This window comes from Nicotiana sylvestris, chromosome 4 (genome assembly GCF_000393655.2).
Source record: "Nicotiana sylvestris chromosome 4, ASM39365v2, whole genome shotgun sequence".
NCBI classification, from domain to species: Eukaryota; Viridiplantae; Streptophyta; class Magnoliopsida; order Solanales; family Solanaceae; genus Nicotiana; species Nicotiana sylvestris.
The window spans coordinates 4,077,845-4,098,254 of NC_091060.1; the positions used below are offsets into that span (position 1 = coordinate 4,077,845).

The following is a 20,410-nucleotide window of genomic DNA, read 5'->3' on the forward strand; positions in this document are numbered from 1 at the left end:
AATGTTTTATAATTTTCAACCATATGCACACCGTAAAATTCTATGGGTCCATTTGTTATGTATTATATGTGCCTGCTCCATGTATATTCAAATAAATTTTGTAATTGTCTAGTTAGTATAGAGTTTGGTCGATTAACTTAAGAGTGCACAACGTGTCGGCATTTGATTAAAGCAAGGTTGAATTCGACAATACAAAATCTCTAAGGAACTTCAACTTCTATCACTAATACTTACAAAGCCTTCATACATTTGGTGGAACGAATTCATTAAAGCTAGGGTGTTGTAAATACTTTTAAAATTTTAAATAAGCTACTTAATTTAGATTCTTCAATTTACTATACTTTGTTTACTAACTGCTATATTATTTTAATATTTTTTCTCTTATTTCTTTTTTTTTTTAAATTAAGAAAACAGGTAAATGCCAACTATTTTGAAAATAGTGGATCAAGAAAAACAAGTGACTTAACTAAAATGATTTGAGAGATTCTGGGTCACCTGAAGAACTGATGGGTAATTTTTAAAAATTTGTTGATGGTAGAGATAAATTTGGCTGGATAGTATAACGGTATAGGTAAATTTGACCGTATAGTATAATAGAGATTAATTGTAGATAATATTCAAAAAGTAAAGAGGTATATTTGAACCTTTTCCCTAAAAAAATTGTTTTATAATTGTACGACTATAGGGGTAAAGTTGTCATACAAAAAATTAACTCGATTAATTGCGATGATAATTGATACTTAAGCAACCTCCACTTCCAACCGAGAGGTTGTGAGTTCGAGCCTCCCCAAGAGCAAGGTGAGAAGTTCTTGGAGGGAAGAATGCCAAGGGTCTATTTGGAAACAACCTCTCTACCTCAGGGTAGGGGTAAGGTCTGCGTAGACACTACGCTCTCCAGACCCCACTAAGTGGGATTATAGTGAGTTGTTGTTGTTGTTGTTGATAATTGATACTTAAATTTCTAATCCAATGGTCCAAACGAAGAAAAACCAGCAAATTAACTACCCATTACGCGCGTGAAGATACAGAGCAAAAAATTTCACGCCTATCGTTTCATCTTGTGGCTGAAAAGCCAGCGAATTTCCCCCAATAACAGAAAAGAGGATATAGCCTCTCCTCCTGTACAATTTCTAAGAGTGCGCCATTCGAAAATGGCCACTACGAATTTTTGCCGCCCCAAATTCATTCAATACCCAAACGCTAAAATTCAGCAGCAGCACCACAATTGCTTTCACCTTGCCTCAAAACTCTACTTCAGTCACAACTTGAAAAGCAAACGCAGTGGAGCTCAGTCCATACGACGGCGGCGTAGTAGCTTGCGCGTGCATTGCCAAGCAGCTGCAACTGAGCTTGAGATCGCTGCCCGCGCCGGCAAAGACCGTCTATTGAAGGTCTGTTTATTTCGCCTTTTGTTTTTTTTAGTTTAAGTTCTATGCACCGGTTATTAAGTAAAAAATATGATTACTTATTAAGTAATCATATTATAGGTAATTATAAGTAATTATAGGTAAATGACCTGGTTAGGAAATTAAAGCTAAGCATTCATTGATAAATTTTTTTAAAACGGTAACTTACCTGATATCACGTGTTAAAATTCATTTTACCGATTAAGTAATTATATGTAAATTTTTTGATAAGTATGACATTGGCTATATAATAAAAATGGTAACTAACTGGCTATCACATATTAAAATTTGAAATTAGTAACTAACCTGATATCACATGTTAAAATTCCTTGATAGTGCAAACAATCTTAAATTGTCCGTGTATATAACTTAAATCCTTGTTTTTTGGTGGATGAGAAGTTTGTTTCACCTTTTGTTTTTGAGTTTGATTTATGCGCTGAAGCGCCTGAAGGTACAAAAAATATTTAAAAGATGAGTTCACTTATTAAGTAATCATATTAAATCTTTTGGTTTTTATATCTTTTGTTTTTTCATTGTTTTGTGATAATTCGTTAGAATGAATTGGCGTTTGCTATTTTGTATGTGTGTAGGTGCCCATCTCGAATATAAGGAATTTCTGCATAATAGCACATATTGATCATGGAAAATCGACGTTGGCGGATAAGTTACTGCAGATGACAGGGACTGTAGAGAGCCGAGAAATGAAGGAACAGTTTCTGGATAATATGGATTTGGAGAGAGAAAGAGGCATCACTATCAAATTACAGGTGCACATTATTTATTAATCTAGAACCCAACAAGAAACAAAAATGTTCTACTTGGTTTACGCGTGAGTTTTGAGTAAAATTTCTGGTATAGTTGCAGTAATTTGATAGTACATATGTAATATGTGTGCAGTTATACAATATTAGTCAAGACCAGAAATGGTTGCAGGTAGCAGACATAGAGGATAAATGAGAGAATATATTTTGAGACAGTTTGTCATGTACTGCATAGACCTCCAAGTGCACTCATTTGTAGGCGTGGATCCAGGATGCTCGACTGTGTTAAAAGAAGATAGAGGTATGCCTAAAATAACATAAGAGGAAGTTTTCTCTAAAGACCTAAAATATCTTGGAATCCATGCAAATTTAGTGAAAATAGAACATTATGGAAGCAAAAGATTCGTAGATGATACCAATTAAAAGGTTTAGACATGTTGGTATGTTACATTATGTCCAATATTTATTAGGAGTCTTTTTAGTTTGTTTAGAAACTTGCATGTCAGTAGAAAATATAGAGAATCGTTAGTGTTAGAGAACCCCCAAACTATTAAATATTTGGATAAAATGGATCCAAATGGAGCGGAATCGATAGTGACGATTCATATTGCCAACTCCAGTAGCTTGGGATAGAGACATAGTAATAGTTGGTTTCTTTGATCTCTAATAGAATCGACTGGCATCAGTGTATGTTTTTGGATGATAGTGGCGAGACCTTTGTATGATGGGCTAAAGTAATATCAGTTCCCAGGAAAAAATAAAAAATAATATATCAAGGGTACAGGAAGCAAAAACTGTATAGGACCTCCATTTAGGAGAAACTTGCCACACTAGGAGGTTGAGTTTTAGAGTTTGGCGTGGACTTTATATTGGCAAAATATCATAGGTGGTGTTTGTTTCTGGATATTTTTTTCAGTTTTTGCCACTAGTAAAAAGTTTTTCAGTTTCTGCAAAAAATGTAAAAACTCGATGGTATTTGGTCGGAAAAATCAAAAAGTTGTTTCGAAAAAAATTTCAACACTTTATGAGAACAAAGTCCACCTATATGGGCGGGATTGAGAGATGGTCTCTTCGTAGTAAGATTATGCTATCAAAGTTCTATGAGAAGAGAAGGAAGGGACTTTCCTAATTATTCAGTGTGAATTCCAAGAGCACCTATGTTTCTTTGCATGGCTAGCAGCAGGTGAGGCTGTCCTGATGCCGGAGAACTTGGGGAAAGAAAGTATACATCTAGCTGTTTCATGTGCAAGAAGGCATGTGGGGATATCATTTTCTACTCCACTTCCCAGTTGCAGATGGGCTATGATTCCTAGTTTGGAAGATGGGTGGAGTTGAGGGGGTAACGCCTTCCAACACAAAGGAAATGCTAAAAGGATGAAAGTTCTGGAGGAAAAGAAAGAAGTGTAGCACGAGAGGTAGCCCATGTGGTGCTATTGTTGATTGTTCAGAGACAAAGCATTTGAATGGGTTGAAATACTTCTTTTGTAAATTTTTGGAGCACCCATGTGATACCAGTTAGCATTAAGTCTCTCGCAGTTCCTGCAAAATGTATTGTGACCTTCACTACTTTAGTCTATTCACTTTTGCTTGAGGAAGAAAAGAATGTTGAGCATAGCTCTTATTTGCAGTCTGTGTTTTGAGGAAGTTTTATATGCTTTTGAAACCTTTCTTTGTCTCAGTATTGATCATTCTGATGCTTTCCTAGGAAATTCATGTAACTTTTTGCTGCAGGCTGCTCGAATGCGTTTCATTTATGAAAATGAGCCATACTGCCTCAATCTGATTGACACTCCAGGTCATGTAGATTTCTCATATGAGGTATGTGGCAGGAACGGTCTTAACATGAAAGTGTTGTGCTAACCCTCAACTTTGGTTGGTTTACATTATACCATCCATCCTGATCTTATAAGGTAGAAACTCTGTATGCATATGGTTGTTGTTTTCATGGTTTATATACCGGGATAAGTGAGCAAGATGTTAATTTTGTCAAAAAAGTAAGGAATTTGTGTCGCAGTCATGTGAAATTTTCTATACATGTGGAATGAATGCATCAGCATCTCATAATTGAAGACTTCATGTCACAAAGCTGTACCTGGTCCATAACTTGAACAAATTTCATATCTTATCTAACAATTTCTTTTGGTTTGGGTGATGAATTTCTCATCAAGGGTTCAACATTGTAAGTTGTTTTCACCATGACATATGTCACTTATTAGTGGTTGTTGCTAATTTGGCCCATCCTAAAAGATTCGACAAAAGCAAAAGAGAATGGAGAAGTTAAGCCCACTATGATGTACAGCTTTTATTGATCTTGAAGGCGATTGGAGACCAACAATTTGATACTACTTTAGCATTTATCTAATTTAAGATACGATGTCCTCCAAATCCTTACCTGGTCATTTGATTCAATTTGAGTTGGGTGGTAGGGGGTGATCTAGTAAGTTTGGGTCCAAATATACGTTGGTCCGGCTATAAAATACACCACTCCCTGGCGATTCTTATAATTTGGATTTGGAAATGTTCAAATATATACGAGCTCTATTGACATGACCCGTTGGCTATTAGAATTGGTATTGAATATGTAAATAATGCATTTTCACTTAGATATAGCTCTTCGTTTTCTAGTGACTATTCAAGTACTTTGATCTAAATTACTGGAATCACCCGATATGCTATAAATTAGCAGACCAAAGTTACCAAAATGCACAATGCATTTATAGTGTGGCGAAGGTGGTTTATTTGTAGAATTATTTCCTGTGAAGCACAGAACAGATTTCCATTTTATGCCATATTAATTCTTCATTAATATCAGGTCTCTCGGTCTCTTGCTGCCTGTGAAGGTGCTCTGCTTGTTGTTGATGCATCCCAGGTTTAAAAACATTTATTTCCTGTATATTTCAGAATCTATTCGTAAAATACATGTAACGATTATAGGTTGCAGTTCTAATTAGTTGATATGGTAATGAAAATGAACTGTCATATTTTGTGCCTATTACAATAAATGGAGTTTTTTGCAGTGTCCGATTTTGAATTGAGTTCTTATGCTATAGGGTGTAGAGGCGCAAACATTGGCTAATGTGTATTTAGCATTGGAAAACAATCTTGAGATCATCCCGGTACGTTTGTTGGAATGCTACTGTGTATCATAGGTATATCATGAATTACATACGGAGCACATAATTATATCAGACATTTCAACTAAGGCAAATGTCAACAGCTTTTTTCTGGTGTTACAGGATGTTCTTATTTTAATAGTTTCAAGCAATTCCTGATGATTTTGATGTCTGATAGGTGATAGCGTCCTCTTTCAAAGATGATCTAGGTTTTTGAAAATTTTGAAATTGGCTTAGTTTATGCTGCCAAAACTATTGAAAGTCGAGAGAAATTACCAAGTTATATATTAAAATGTGTCTGCATTCACCACATGTCTGAGTTTATTGAACTTGAGTAGAGAATCTTATGAAGAATATTCTGTAGGATATACTATATTCAATTTGTAAGAATTAATTGCTTACCTTATTGTACATATACTAAGAATTGATTTGAGGTTCATGAAGAACTTTCATGACTGGGAAATGGCAGAATTCCAAAACCTAATCGATTTGCTTCACAAACATGGAACACTACAGGATAACCACAATGTATGGAAGTGGGGGGGGGGGGGGACAATGGAGTGTTTTCTGCTAAGTCATACTATGAGTAGCTCCTAGTTATGGAGGAGGTTTCATTTCCACATAGATCTAGTTGGATCCCTAAGCTACCAAGAGAAGTGTGCTCCTTCACTTGTTTAGCAACAAGAGGGGTGATATTGAAGGCCAAATCTGAGGAAGAGGAAGGTTACATACAATAGTTGGTGCTTCATGTATAAGTGCTCGGTTGAAGATGTTGACCATCTCCTCCTTGATTGTTGGGTAGCCTCGAGATTATGGTGGGAAATCCTGTGTTGGTTAGGAATATCTTGGGTGAAGCCAGGCACTGTGAAAGAGCTAATGTTTAATTGGAATTGTGGTCGGAGAATGGGAAGATGTAGGACATGGAATGTTGCTCCACTAGCACTTATGTGGGTTGTTTGGAGAGAAAGAAATAGGAGAGCTTTTGAAAATATAGAGATGAACTTTCTACAATTGAGGAATAACCTCTTATTCCTTATTTTCTCTTGGTGCACCCATGAGGTTCCTTTATGTATAGAAGATTGGGTTTGTTCGTAGAAGACCATATCTTTTTGTAGCTTTTCTACTTTTTGGTATTCTCACTGTATATGAGCATTTTTGTGCCCAAACATATGATATTAAGTTAGTACTTTATCAACAAAAAAATGTATATTAAGAATCTTATAAGGAGCCACTCTTGTATATATTCAATAACCAAATTCCTTACGAGCTTTTTCTCTTTTCTTTGCTCTCCTTTTACATGTTACCGGAGCTTCTAATTGCTACACTTGTCCGTGAAAGATTCCTAAAGGGTTTATAATGCCCTGTGCCACTCTATCCATTGCCTTAAGGTTTTAGGTTGGGTGCGCAGATCTTCAAAGCTATGACTCTCTGGTTTGCAGTTTTTTTAAATGTGCTCTATATCATGCTAGGGATGCAGGAGCATTTTTGCTATCATCATTTCTTTATCAGTCATGACGCCCCAGTCTTTTGTCATCGTCTTCAAATCATGTTGTTTCATATTTATTGATTATGTATTTGCTGACAAGAGTGATGATTCTTCTCTTCAGATTCTGAACAAGATTGATCTTCCAGGGGCTGAGCCAAGTCGTGTTGCTCAAGAGATAGAAGAGGTTGGCTTGTTGAGATAAATACAGTTAGGATTTTTGTATCTGTAGAGGTATAGCTACTATTATTGGTGCCATTGTGATTGTCTGCACCATTAATGAATAAGCTATGGCTATTATTCCTGCTATGGCTTTGGTTGTCATTCTCACTATTACTAGTATTACTTGCTTTATATGATTTTTGCAAATTTTCTCTAAGGTTAGATGACCTCTAAATCGCCTTTATTGATAAGTCATGTTTTTACATGTTGTGGTGTCAATGGTTTTCTGTATTAGCTGTCTGGATATGAATGAAGGAAAAAGATACTTGAAGCTTCTGTAACTTCACAATTAACCATAGAATCAACTCATCTTGTTGTATAGATTGTTGGCCTGGACTGTAGCAATGCAATACACGCCTCAGCAAAGGTAATTTCTTTCATAATTCTCATTTTCCGTTCTTTCTGTTCAATGAATGCATGGCAGATTCTATTTTTAACCAAATAGAAGAAAATTTAAAGTAATGGTTGAATAACTGAGCCCTACCACAACTTGCGGAATTTGATGTGTGTTTTCCTCATTAGGAAGGAATAGGTATTACGGAAATTCTAAATGCGATTGTTCAGAAGATTCCACCACCAGGTGATACTGCTGGAAGGCCTCTGAGGGCTCTTATATTTGACAGGTATATCTGATTGACAGCCCTTTGAATATATTCGCGTTAGTTTACTACTATTTACAGATGTTTGAAAGCTTATGCATGGAAATACTCGTTAAAAATTTTAATCTTGCATTTGCAATATCCATTATTAAGAAATTGGTTACTATTCTCAATATTACTGATGTTATCTGTTTTTACATTGGAAGATGTTACACATATTAGCAAGAGAAATACCAACGTTATGAAAATAATTTAAAAGCTGTGAACATGCATTGACGAAAAACCTGGGATAGCACATCATAACTAACTGAAATTGTTCCCTTTATCTCTTTATGCAGTTATTATGATCCATATCGGGGTGTTATTGTCTATTTTCGAGTCATTGATGGGACTATTAAAAAAGGTGATAGAGTGCTTTTTATGGCCAGTGGGAAGGTATAGTTTCTTAATCATATACTTTGCCTTTTCTTTTGTCCAAGTGATCATTTGGAAAATCATCATCTAGCATTCAGTGATATAGTAGCTGGTTCTAGGTGCTGTATTGTTGAGAATAATACTGTGACTTACTGTTCGAAAAGAAAGACCTTATTTGTTGCCCAAGGAGAATATACGGCAAGAATATTACATGGGCAGTCAACAACTTCAGCCTTTGTGTGTGAAAAACTAATCTTTTAAAGAACATAAGCTTCTGTTAATACAATTAGGGGTTCAATGCTTGAATCACTAATATGTGTTAAAAGAAATCTTTTACAGCAAATAGTAAGCTTCAACCCATAGAATTAGGAGTCCATTGCTAGAACCTTCAATATCCTTTGGATCTGATAAAATAATGTCATTGACCTCCTGATGTCTTAAAGAATTATACCATTCTCTGTGTTAAATTTTGAAGGCATCTTGTTCGGGAGTGTTGTACCGATCTCTACTTCAATCCTCTTTTCTTATATACAAGATTTTTTTTCATTATTTACCTGCGAGATATGACCTTCTCAATTTTCTGAATTTTTCTCTTTCTCTTATTTGGTTGATAGATAGATCAAAATACCTGTTGGCTTATTCTTAACTACAACAAATGCAGGATTATTTTGCTGATGAATTAGGAGTTTTATCTCCTAACCAGTTGCAAGTTGATCAGTTATACGCCGGAGAGGTAGAATATCTTATTTGACTAATTAATTCTAATATCTCTCTTCTTATTTATCAGGAAAAAAGATCTACCTCTTGTCCAAAGCAGAATAAGCAATTATTTACCGCTTCTCAGTTCTCATTTAGAGTTCCCAATCTGCTACATCCTTGATGACCAAGTTAGATGGATTTGATTCTACAGTTAATTATTGAGAAATGGCTCAGCAGAGACATTAACACTAGGTGATTTCTTCCCATCTGCCTAAGCCTTGGTGGGCAGAGTTACCCAGTACTGTGCTAGTGAGGGATAGCAAGTACTTTGTGGAATAGTCGAGGTGCTCGCAATCTGGACCAGACACCACTTTTATAAAAAATTATCAAGAAATCATAGCGTCAAATTATTGCAAATCCTGGAAAAATGAAAAAGAAACTAATATAACTGATGTGATAAACAACGACAAATAATGATGGGGTACCTTCAAATCTTCATTTTAATAGGTCAATTTTCTTTAACTGATGAGATTTTAAGATTTTCAGTTTATCATTTCAGGTGGGCTTTCTTTCAGCTTCCATAAGATCAGTAGCTGATGCTAGGGTGGGTGACACTATAACACACTTCAATAGAAAAGCAGAACAGTCATTACCGGGGTACAAGGAGGCGACTCCAATGGTGTTTTGTGGCTTGTTCCCAGTTGATGCCGACCAGTATATTTCTATTCTCATACTTTACATGTATATATATGGATGCAAATAGATTTGCCACTGCAAATGGTTGTCAACATTTCTGCAGGTTTAGTGAGCTTCGTGATGCATTGGAGAAGTTGCAACTTAATGATGCTGCATTGAAGGTAAAAATAATGCTCGCAATGTAAATACTGACGGGTTTTTGACGAGTTCCTGAATTTTCTCATTGCAATGCTTTTGAAAACTTGTCAGAGCATTATTTTTGTAGTCAGTGTTCAGAATCTTGTGTATCATGTGTCCTTTGTTCTACTCTGGCTTTTATGATATACTCCCTATGTTTCAATTATGTGGCGTAGTTTGAAGAGACACGAAGTTTTAAGAAAGAAATAAAGACTTTTGAAACTTGTGGTCTTAATCATTGATGTTGGAAATTTTAGTTTTGTTCAAATTTATGCGTTTGCATGTAGTCGACCCCATTATAATCCTTTGACCAATATTACTTAATGAATTTGCAGAGCTTCAGACCTTTGTCTTGCTATCAGGGCTTCCTTTATTTTCTTTAGCCGAGGGTCATTCGGAAACAGTCTCCTTACCCTTCCAGGGTAGGGGTAAGACTGCGTACATCCTACCCTCCCCAGACCCCACCTGGTGGGATTATACTGGGTAGTTGTTGTTGTTGTTGTTGAATTTGCAGATTTATGCATATTCTTGTCTGCTAACCATTTTATCTTCCTTTTATACTTATAATTTGTTAGAAATAACCGGAGATGTGGCAATTATTATGGATATTGTTCAAAAACTTTGAAGTTGCAAATTTACGTAAGATTTTTCTCTCATAATTCCAAATTTGCAGTTTGAGCCAGAGACTTCAAGTGCTATGGGTTTTGGATTTCGATGTGGGTTTTTGGGTCTTCTTCACATGGAAATTGTTCAGGTCAGAATAATGTTCATGCTAACTTCACTGCTAGTAACTTGATTATTTTTTACCCTGACGGTTGTGCTTGTCATGTGCTCTATTATACTTTTGTTTCACAGGAAAGGCTCGAGCGCGAGTACGATTTGTCTCTAATAACTACAGCCCCGAGTGTCGTTTACCGAGTCAATTGCATAGACGGTGATATTGTAACATCTCTTGTCCTGCACTCAAGCTTTTTATTCTGAGTTGTGCCTCTTTATTCCAGTGAAATTGTCAGAGCTTAGCTCTAATGCTGACTTTTTCAAGGGTATCATAAATGGGATAATGTATTTCTGGTGTGGGAAATTGACTGGGCATTCTTTAAAATTATATGGGTTTAGACAACCCTGTGAAATATCTGCTTGCATTCTTAAAACCATAGGATTTTATATTCTCTCTACTCCAGATAGCATGATAGGAAATACGATAGCTTTTACCAGTAGAGCAGTTACAAGAATCTCTTCCTTATTTAACCGCTAATGAAAGGACTATCAGATTTTGATGTTGTCATCTGGAGACAGATAAATGGGTTAATTAATAGAAAAAAAAATTCTGCTGCTTTAAGCATTCTTTTACTCCCCTATGTCTAGTTGCATCCTTTTGCAAATTTATCGTGGTTGTCACTTGTCAGGTTAATGAGCTAGTATTCGTACTTGCATCTACTAAACACAGGTAGCTAGGAAGGTGTTTATCCCTGGGGTTGATTGTGTCAAGCCATTAATACCATTCTAGTTTACTGCAGTTGCTAGTATAAATGTATAATTATCCACTTCTAGTTAAAAGTGTCATTCTGCAGACCTCACCATAGGTTAACTGTTCAATGCTGTTTTTGCCTTTCTTCAAGTGTACTTTCTTTTAACCTTAATATTGTTGCTGCGTAACATTGACTGTCCTGCTGCTTTGTTCTTTCTGTACAAAATATTGATTTGCATCTCACTCCTGACTTAAAGAAAAGAAGAACTACAAATTTAAACAACATGATATCTACCAGGATAACAGTATCATCCTTACTGTTACCATTTTCAAAAAAGAAAAAGACAGTATCGACCTAAAAGCGCCATCGGGATTAACTGACTTCTTTACTAGAATATTTCAGTATGCTTCTTTCTCACAAAGTCTTATTTCAAAAATAAAAGACTGATTTCATAGTGAGATTGTTTGGGACATACAGAGATACTTTGAAGTTATCACTGTTAGCCAAGACTAGAGAGGTTGTGTAATATAAAAAATTACAAGGGGAACTTATGATACACTAGAAAGAAAGGTCATTCTAATTGACAAAAGTTTATCTTTGATAACTCGGTGTTATTTTTCATCTTTTAAGTTTTTCATTCTTTGAAGTAGTCTATGTTTATCTTCCAGTATTGCAGTTTTTATATTGGAGCCTGTCTTTCCATGTTATGGTCTTATATGCATGCATCTGATCTGATCCAGGTTGAGTGTTCAAATCCATCTTTGCTTCCTGAACCTGGAAAAAGACGGTCCATTGAGGAGCCGTTTGTTAAGGTTGCTCTCTGAATTCATGACTATTTTCAAATTTGTCTTTCATATGCAGTATCAATTCTAACTAGTTGGACATCTGCTTGTGATTCTTCTCCATGCAGATTGAGCTTCTTACTCCAAAAGATTATATTGGTGCTCTTATGGAACTTGCTCAAGATCGAAGAGGAATATTCAAAGAGATGAAATATATTACCGAGAATAGAGCATCACTCATATATGAATTGCCACTTGCTGAGGTAACTAGTTAACCAGTGCCCTGATGTAGAGCTCTTGTGGATTGGAAAAGGATTAGGGTACAAAAAGTACATTTCTGGAGGATTTAAAATATGGGTGGCTGTCGTTTTGCTTACTAGTTGTTTTTTGGTACTTCACAATGTACGTAGTGTATTCATTTTTCTTAAGGATTCCATGTTGAATTTTGTTTTCTTTTTCATTTTATTTTGTTTTTTGATCAAGTAAGGAATAATATCAATTTTCTATTCTTTTTCTGTGAGCACGTCTACCAATGTTGAGCTGGGTCTTTCTTTGTCCAGTCATGATGTTTCAATTTTCTTCATCAGATGGTTGGAGATTTCTTTGATCAGCTAAAGTCAAGAAGCAAAGGTTATGCAAGCATGGAATACTCCTTTATCGGGTAAGACAACATATTATGCAGTGTCAAATCTATCTTCAATGATTTGATCTCCTAATATTTTGGAACTTGCACACACTTTTTAAATATTAATTACATATCTTGTTCTCAATTTAAATTGTCTCATGCTTCTAGTACGGTTGAATTGATTCAGGTGATGAAAGTTGGTTCATTTTTTTTCCAAGCTAAGGGAGACAAATCTGTATTCACGTTTTCTTTTGTACCTTTCCTCTTCCTCTTATGTCTGAGGAATAGGAGGAGTTCTAAATGTTAAAGGAGAATATATGAAATCTCTTTCCTCATAAAATGCCTATGTAGCTTCTTTTTCTTTTGCAGAAAGATTGTTAATTTGTACAAAATGATTTTATTGCAGAAAGAAGATCCCAATTTTCTTCCCATGAACAACTTGTAACAAGTTGTTAGGTAGATATTCTAAAGTTATGAGCCCTTTTACTGTTGCCCTCCATGGATATCTATCTGAAGAGAGCTCACACTATTTCTGCTGCGCGTGTCAAAGGCAAACCTTTAGCTTGATATTCTGAATCAGGCGTACAGTTGGTATTATTGTCATGAGTGCTCACTGTTAAATAAACATTTAGTTCGATGCACTGCTAAATCAATGGCGTATCTGGATGCGTGAAATGGTCTTTACACTGATCCCAATTGTAAGACGTAATTGGAACCTAGTTAATGTGTTCTTTGCTTTCCAATCTTTTACAGAAGTACCAATTTCCAATTCTCTAGCTTGAAGAAAAGGTTCTCTAGCTTGATGATTGTCAGTTAAATCCCATTTCTGTTTGCATTTACTTATTAGTGGATTTCTTTCCATATTTGAGAAAGGGAAAAACTGTTTAAAATGTCTAATTGGCGTCCAAAGATTGTTGTTGAAGTTCATAAAATTGCAGATAACTTGCTAATGAGATCTATTTACTCTGATTGTGCCTGCCAGGTATACAGAAAGTGATCTGATAAAGCTTGATATTCTCATTAATGGTGATTGTGTCGAACCCTTGGCAACAATCGTACATAAAGACAAGGTAACAAAGGGTCTAATGACATGTATATGTGGTTAAAATGGAAAGCAAATTCATCTGGGAGAAAAGAACCTACTGCATAAAATTCTTCTGCTGCACTTTTGCTTGACAGTTGTGACAGTGTTGGGATACTTCTTTTTTCCCCGCTAGCATTGTGTTTTCTTCGTGACAAGATTTTGGAGCTTTTTTCTCATGGACATGATGTAAAAACTAAATCGCTTTCATTCAATGTCAGCCACATTATGCACTTAACTCGGAAGAACTGCACAAGTATTAGAGTTGTTGCCTCATGAATATAGGTGAACAGAATAGAACTTTTGTCTTCCATGTGTTGACATGAAGGATTTTTCAAGTCACAAGCATTCACTAGCTACCTGAAAATAGACTGGCAGGCATAATCTATTGCTTTTCTTTTCTTAGTTATTGATGGAATCCATGCTGTCTTCTCCTATAATCTTTTTGACTGTTTATCATCTATTGTTGCTCGGGCTCTTCACTTCCGGTGCCGCACCCGTGTCGGCACAATGTGGGTGTAGGTGTGGGATCCGTACCGGATCAGGTCAACCGATTTTGGGTACTTTGACCAAAATCAATGGTGAAATTTGGGACATATACAATGATTTCTGAAATTAAAATAAAAGCTAGGGTGAAATTGAAGAAAATGGAATACCTTGTATATAGAAATTTCTAAGTCAGTCCTTTTCCTTTTATCTCCTTCTAGGATTCTCCTCTTGATCAATGTTTTCTCATTCTTGGAATACCTTGACATATTTTTGGAACTCTACAACAACAACAACATACCCAGTATTATCCCACACTGTGGGGCTGGGGAGGGTAGTGTGTACGCAAACTTTACCCCTACCTTGTGAGGATACAGAGGTTGTTTCTAATAGACTGGAACTCTATTTTAGATATTTGAATTATTTTTAGCCGAATCCTTGCACCCGTATCCCTACCTGGATCCGTATGCCCGAATCTTAAAATTTAGATCATGAAGGATCCGACCTCTAGATCCGCACCTGTATGAGACACCTGCACCGAGTTCGAGCAAATTTAAATCTTCATAGATTGTGCAAAAATAAAAACATTTATTTATTGAGTCTACTGTTCGCTGGTATCTTCCCTTCTCCTTCGTTTACCAATGTGAAAGGTTTCCATCTTATCTGGTACAAATGATTGCCTTTGCATAGATTTGAAGTAACACTTGCATCTTTTCAGGCATATTCTGTGGGAAGGGCTTTAACCCAAAAGCTAAAAGAACTAATACCCAGACAAATGTTTAAAGTGCCAATTCAGGTACGACATTTCTTTCTTTACTTGGTCATCTTTTATGTTGTTCGTGATAATGGTAATTTTTAAGAGCCTTCATATTTCACATTGTTGTTCTTCATTACAAGAGGAAAAAAATTTCTCGTTTATTCTTGGAGTTCTCATTCAATGATATATAGCGTTAGTATCATCACTATGCTTCTTAGGGAGAAAGGCTTAATTACTCTGGTTAGTCTCCTACAACTATCCAAAGTGCCTATATCGGTGGCCATCCATTTGGAAGACTCTAGTGCACGGATTATACAATGTTTTCCTTCATTATATGAAAAGAATTCAGTTAGTTCTTGATTTCATGTTGCTCTTTGCTGGTTGTTTCATGAAGTATTTAAGTGAACTCGAAGAGTAGTGCATCATCAATTAGTATGAGTGTTGCACTAGAGTAGTGCGTCACTATTTGGTATGTATTTCACATCAATCTGATTTCAGGGGTGTCTTCATTCTTCTTGGGTAAGAGTTTTGTGTAGTCCACAAACTCTTTTGCTTTTTGCTTTTTGAGTTTTACGTTGAAATGTAGTGTTTTTATCGGTGGTAGAATGTACTATACATTTGAAGTAGTTATCTTTTGAGAGATTTAAGTTTAAGTCGATGCTATATTTGATGACATTATCTTGCGTTCTCATTAACAAGTCAATTTCTTCCTCTCCACTCCCGTTTTGCTGTGTCGTTTAGAGCGCAGTCAAATTGTCTCTGAACTTCGAGTGCTGCATTAATTTTTCAGACTTTTATATTGATTTATGTGTTACAAAGGGTATGTGCTTGTTTGAATGTGTACTTTCAGAAAGCATATGAAATCCACGGAGACTTTTGTATGAGCAGCAGAATTTTTTAAAAGAGAAGCGCTGTGCTACTAATAAGCCAAAAGATATTTTACAAATGGGCACATGCATGCACGTTATAGTGTAAAGCCATCAGTAATTTAAACTATGTTTTATTGTGTGTTTAAGTATCTCGTAGGCCTGGATTCAAGGTGAAGCAATGTTGTGCGTGTTGATCGGGCTGTACTTGCTCATCCGATTAGAGCATGTTACTGTTTCTACCTTATATTGAACAAATCATAGTGTTAGATGCAGCTTCTTTCACATTTGAATATCACTCCTTTTCTTTTCTTCTCCCAAAGTAACAAAAAATACTTGCAGCATCCCATATTCCTCTATCCTATAGTAACCATTTACATTTTGAACTCACCTTAAATTGTCATGCAAAGGCAAATCAAGACATTCAAAATGGAGTAGAACGAGAAGTTGTTTTCGCTCAACTGCAATAGAGCGGTAGGAATTTTGCTGTTACCTCATGAATACTATTAGAATGATAATGCAGGAACTTCTTAGAACCAATGTGTCCCTTCAATTTGATTTCTGGTTAGTGGTTGCTTTACTGTTGAAGGAGCTGTCTCCAGCCAAAAACCAATTGATAAGGGAAAAGTAGTTGAGGATTTTACAAGATATTTGAGCCTTTTACTTAATTAATGCTGGTAAAAAGACTAAATTAGAACTAGAGCTTTCATGCGATTTGGACTTTTATTGTTGTAACAAGATATGAAAAAAGGCCAATATGGCGAACCCAAATTATGCACTTAGGGGCCAAAACACATGGCCGCTTGAATAAACCAATAGCTAACATGGTGTAACATGTAGTAATGTCGTGGATATGACAGAAGCTAATGTAGCAAATGCATGGAAGCTTTAATTTGCAAGGAGTTGACATGATACGAGAATAAAGACTGCGCGTGCATCATTTGGTAAAGAATTAGAGTGTCCAACTAGTCGGCAAATGATCCCTAACGGCTAAAGCAACTAGTCTATTTCATAAGTTAACTTCCCTTAGTGAACAATGATATTGGATAATACCTTATCAAAATTTAAAAAAAAAAAGAGATGGAAAAGGAAAACAATGATATTGGGTACCTTTGCTTTTGTTGATTACTTGTTTTTTCTTTTGGTTTTCTGGTCCGGAAGACGTAGGTCTCCCATTTTACTCTTTCCAAAATCATTGTTTCTGTTTTATAAATGAACACCACATAAATTATCCATAGAAAGGAATTAGTTATCGGGATATTCACTTATTAAATCATTGCATGATGCTTTTGCATTGTTCTCTGAAGTTAGTTGAAATAAGGAAATCCGTATCTGAATAAATTGCTTCAAGTTTGGTTTGTAACAAGCTTTCTTACTTGGTGATACAGTGCCTTCGATTTATTTAGGAATAGTGCTATTATTTTCTGCTAATGAGTTCAAGCACTAAATAGGAAGTCGTTACTTAAATTCTGTAATACTGTCTTGATCTTTCATATTCCTTGCATATTAGTTTTAGTGAATGCTTAATTTGTCATGACAGGCAACCATTGGCTCAAAAGTTATTGCCAGCGAGGCTATATCTGCTATCAGGAAGGATGTTCTCGCTAAGTGCTATGGTAAGATTACAAGATGAGTCCAACAGTATGATAATCTACGGTTAGAGTTGCATTGAACTGTTTCACATGCCAATGAAGTGCCTTTTATGTTATAGCTGTTAAGGTCTCTTAGTATTTTTTCCATGTTTTGAAATGAAAGCTTTCCAGAATATCCTGATTGTCTCTTTTTCGTCTTCATTTATCTTAATGATCTGTTTCTTAGAGTGATATACATATCAAAGTTCCTTGCAAGAATTTTCATTCTGCTTCTGCAGAGGATCCAGGATTTATGATGTTTCCTGCAGCATCTTAAACTCTCTTAAAACTTAAGACATGTTTTTACATGGGTATGATCTCATAATTTGTTTTACATTTCATCTTTGTTCGTGTAGGTGGTGACATCTCAAGAAAAAAGAAACTGCTCAAGAAACAGGTACCTTGCACCCCTCTCCTGGGAAACAAATGCCTTATGTAATATTATTGTTAGTTACAATTACTCGTAATGAATGTTTAGGCTGTATTCTGTTTACAAAAATATTTGCATATGCTGTTGTTAGTGTCATGCTTAGCTGTGCAAGAAAATCAAATCCGTTTACAAAAATATTTGCATATTCCGGCATCTACAGAGTTGATTCGGTCCTACTTCTCTTTTTCCCCCATTTACTTTTCTTTCCTTTACCTCTCTCTCTTCTGGCTTGTGGTGCTACATCATCATTTAGCTCTTTGTTTCTTTTTAAGACTGAGAAATCCGTTTGGGGCCAACCGGGTAGGACCAACCACAGCCTTCAAAACTCAGGGATAAAGGGGCACCTCTACCCTTCTCCACTTAAATACCAGGCTTAGTTCACATGGCTCAGGGCTCGAACCTGTGCCCTAAGGCACAAATTCCTCAACTTTTGCCACTTGAACTAAGCCCTGGGGGGCATCATCGTTTAGCTTTTGTTTCTTTTTTTTTTTTTTCTTTAGCAAATAGCCTGGTCATCCTTTCCAATTGCAATTGGGCCTTCAGTTATGATTTATTCCATTAGTTACTTGAAATTTTTAATCTGGAAGAAAGAGTTGATGTCCTAGGCGCAAGACTATTTATCAACAGGTTATATTGATCAGACTCTTTCCCCATCTATTAGTTTGAGGCGGTAATCAGAGCTTACTGTTCAATATATTTCTTGTGAAATTCTTGCTGGTAAACTATGCTTGCGTACTCATGTCATTTCTTATGGTGGTTTTGTTTATTTGTTGTATGTAAACTGGGGTTACACAGTTTATGCATTATGATTCATTTCTCTATCTTTTTATCAGGCTGAAGGAAAGAAAAGAATGAAAGCTATTGGTAAAGTTGATGTACCTCAGGAAGCATTCATGGCTGTATTAAAACTTGAAAAAGAGGTCTTATAATTCATTTTCAGTAAAGATTTTTGGCAGTGGAAAAGTGCAATTAAGAAAGTGATGACTACATTGTCACAAATTGTGATACAAATATCATGTGAATAGCCATGGGTTCTGGAATTTTGAGCGATTTGTGTTTCGTCAAAAACAGAGTTACAATCAATGAATAGCAATTCAGATTGAGAAGTTCTCATTGTAGTGACATTGTAAATAGAGGGACACAATTTCTTTTGTTAATTACAGTTAGTTTTGGTATCTATACCAGTGTAATTAGCAACAAAGTGCTACTATTTTACAAGGTAATTTTACAGCTTTTGCTATCGAGCAGTGATACTAATATATCGTCTCTTGTCTCCTTCTTGAGCCGAGGGTCTCAGGGAAACAACCTCTCTACCCCTCGGGGTAGGGGTAAGGTTTGCATACGTATTACCCTCCCCAGACCCCACTAGTGGGATTACACTAGGTTGTTGTTGTTGTTGTTGTTGCTATCAAGCAGTGATGAAGAATTATTTGTAAGATACCTCTGATAATTCAAATAGTTGATATATTCTTTTTTTTTTGGCAATCCGCTAGGCAAGCGCCTAAGGTTAGTTTTTTTATTAATAACAGAAAAGAAAAATACAACAATTAGGAAAAGTAGAAATAAGGGGGGACAATAGCACCGGTATTGTTACCCATATAACACAAACCGGGTTAAACCTTACCTTACTAATCCTATTGAGGCATAAAATAGCCTCACTAGCAAGCATGTAAAACGAAAGAACTAGCTACAATCACATATTCAGTGATCACCACAGAGTTTATAACATATTCTGTGATGATATTACAAATCAGAATACTAACATAATGGTAGAATAAAATGATGAAGGAATTAAAATGTTGTCCCTTCTTGTCCAAACTTGTAATTTCTTCAATTTGTAATTCTTTTTCATCACACTCCCAATTCTTCAAGAAGTATTCAAAATTCATGATTTCTTTTTAGAACGATTGGACCTTGTTTATGTAGTTGGGGTGACCTGCTTTTGTTTGGCATTTCTCATTGGAGGTCGCCTAACATTTAAAAAATCACTAACCTTGTCGTCCCAACTATTTTTCCTTGTATGAGTCTTTTTACCTTTGCCGCTATGCCTTGGTGATAGATCCCCTTTTCTTGATGCCTGTGCACGACATTCTTGTAACATTGCTTCTTCTTCTCCTTGTTCAAAAAATTCACTCCCAAATTAACAAGTTGTGGAGAACTCTGAACGATATCGAGTGTCACTAAGGCATCTCCTCCTTGTGTCATTGTCACGATTGTCTTACTTTGTTGTTGTCCAATGTTTTGCATTTTTTTTCTTGCTCTTACTTACAGGACCAGTGCTAAGCGTAGCAGGATTTAAGGATTTTAGAGGAGTAGAGCTTACCATTGCATCCAAAAGTTTCCTCTCCTCCAATGAAATGAGTGGCTCAGTTGTTACAATTTGATTCTGCCCAGAGTTTGGCACTAATGTTGCTTTTCGATCACCAGCAAAATTTTCGCCTGAGCATTGTTGTTGCACATTATCTCTTGTTGCCTTTTGACCCTAATTTGTTGCTTCTGCATTTGCAGAAATTCTTGGAACAAAAGCTGGAGCATTATGGTTCAACTTGCTGTTGGGACTTGCTGCAGGTGCCGCAAGTGCATGACAATTCAAATTGTTCTTGGGTGCTGCCGATTTCCCCTGAAACTTTGGCTTGACTGGAGCATCAATGTCCTCTCTTGCACTATCCTAATCATCCTCTTGGTCATCTTCTTCAGATGAAAAACCAGCAAT

General features: G+C 36.0%; 1 protein-coding gene across 1 annotated transcript; it reads left to right on the top strand.

Moving 5' to 3' along the window:
• Positions 1-1,046: 1,046 nt before the first annotated feature.
• On the top strand, positions 1,047-18,954 carry LOC104246649 (translation factor GUF1 homolog, chloroplastic). The gene is made up of 22 exons (XM_009802508.2): positions 1,047-1,391; positions 1,997-2,173; positions 3,899-3,985; positions 4,980-5,036; positions 5,218-5,283; positions 6,888-6,950; positions 7,308-7,352; positions 7,508-7,608; positions 7,923-8,019; positions 8,660-8,731; positions 9,257-9,411; positions 9,497-9,554; positions 10,244-10,324; positions 10,426-10,512; positions 11,780-11,851; positions 11,950-12,084; positions 12,409-12,482; positions 13,429-13,516; positions 14,732-14,809; positions 17,177-17,252; positions 17,624-17,664; positions 18,531-18,954. The coding sequence occupies exons 1-22, from the start codon at positions 1,152-1,154 to the stop codon at positions 18,624-18,626; spliced, it is 2,046 nt and encodes a 681-aa protein (XP_009800810.1). The 5' UTR covers positions 1,047-1,151; the 3' UTR covers positions 18,627-18,954.
• Positions 18,955-20,410: the final 1,456 nt, after the last annotated feature.

Excerpts from the sequence above, each read along its gene's own strand:
- LOC104246649 (XM_009802508.2), top strand. The coding sequence starts at position 1,152 with ATGGCCACTACGAATTTTTGCCGCCCCAAATTCATTCAATACCCAAAC. Across the intron at positions 12,483-13,428 it reads ATGGAATACTCCTTTATCGG|GTATACAGAAAGTGATCTGA; the intron begins GTAAGACAACAT and ends TGTGCCTGCCAG. Across the intron at positions 13,517-14,731 it reads CAATCGTACATAAAGACAAG|GCATATTCTGTGGGAAGGGC; the intron begins GTAACAAAGGGT and ends GCATCTTTTCAG.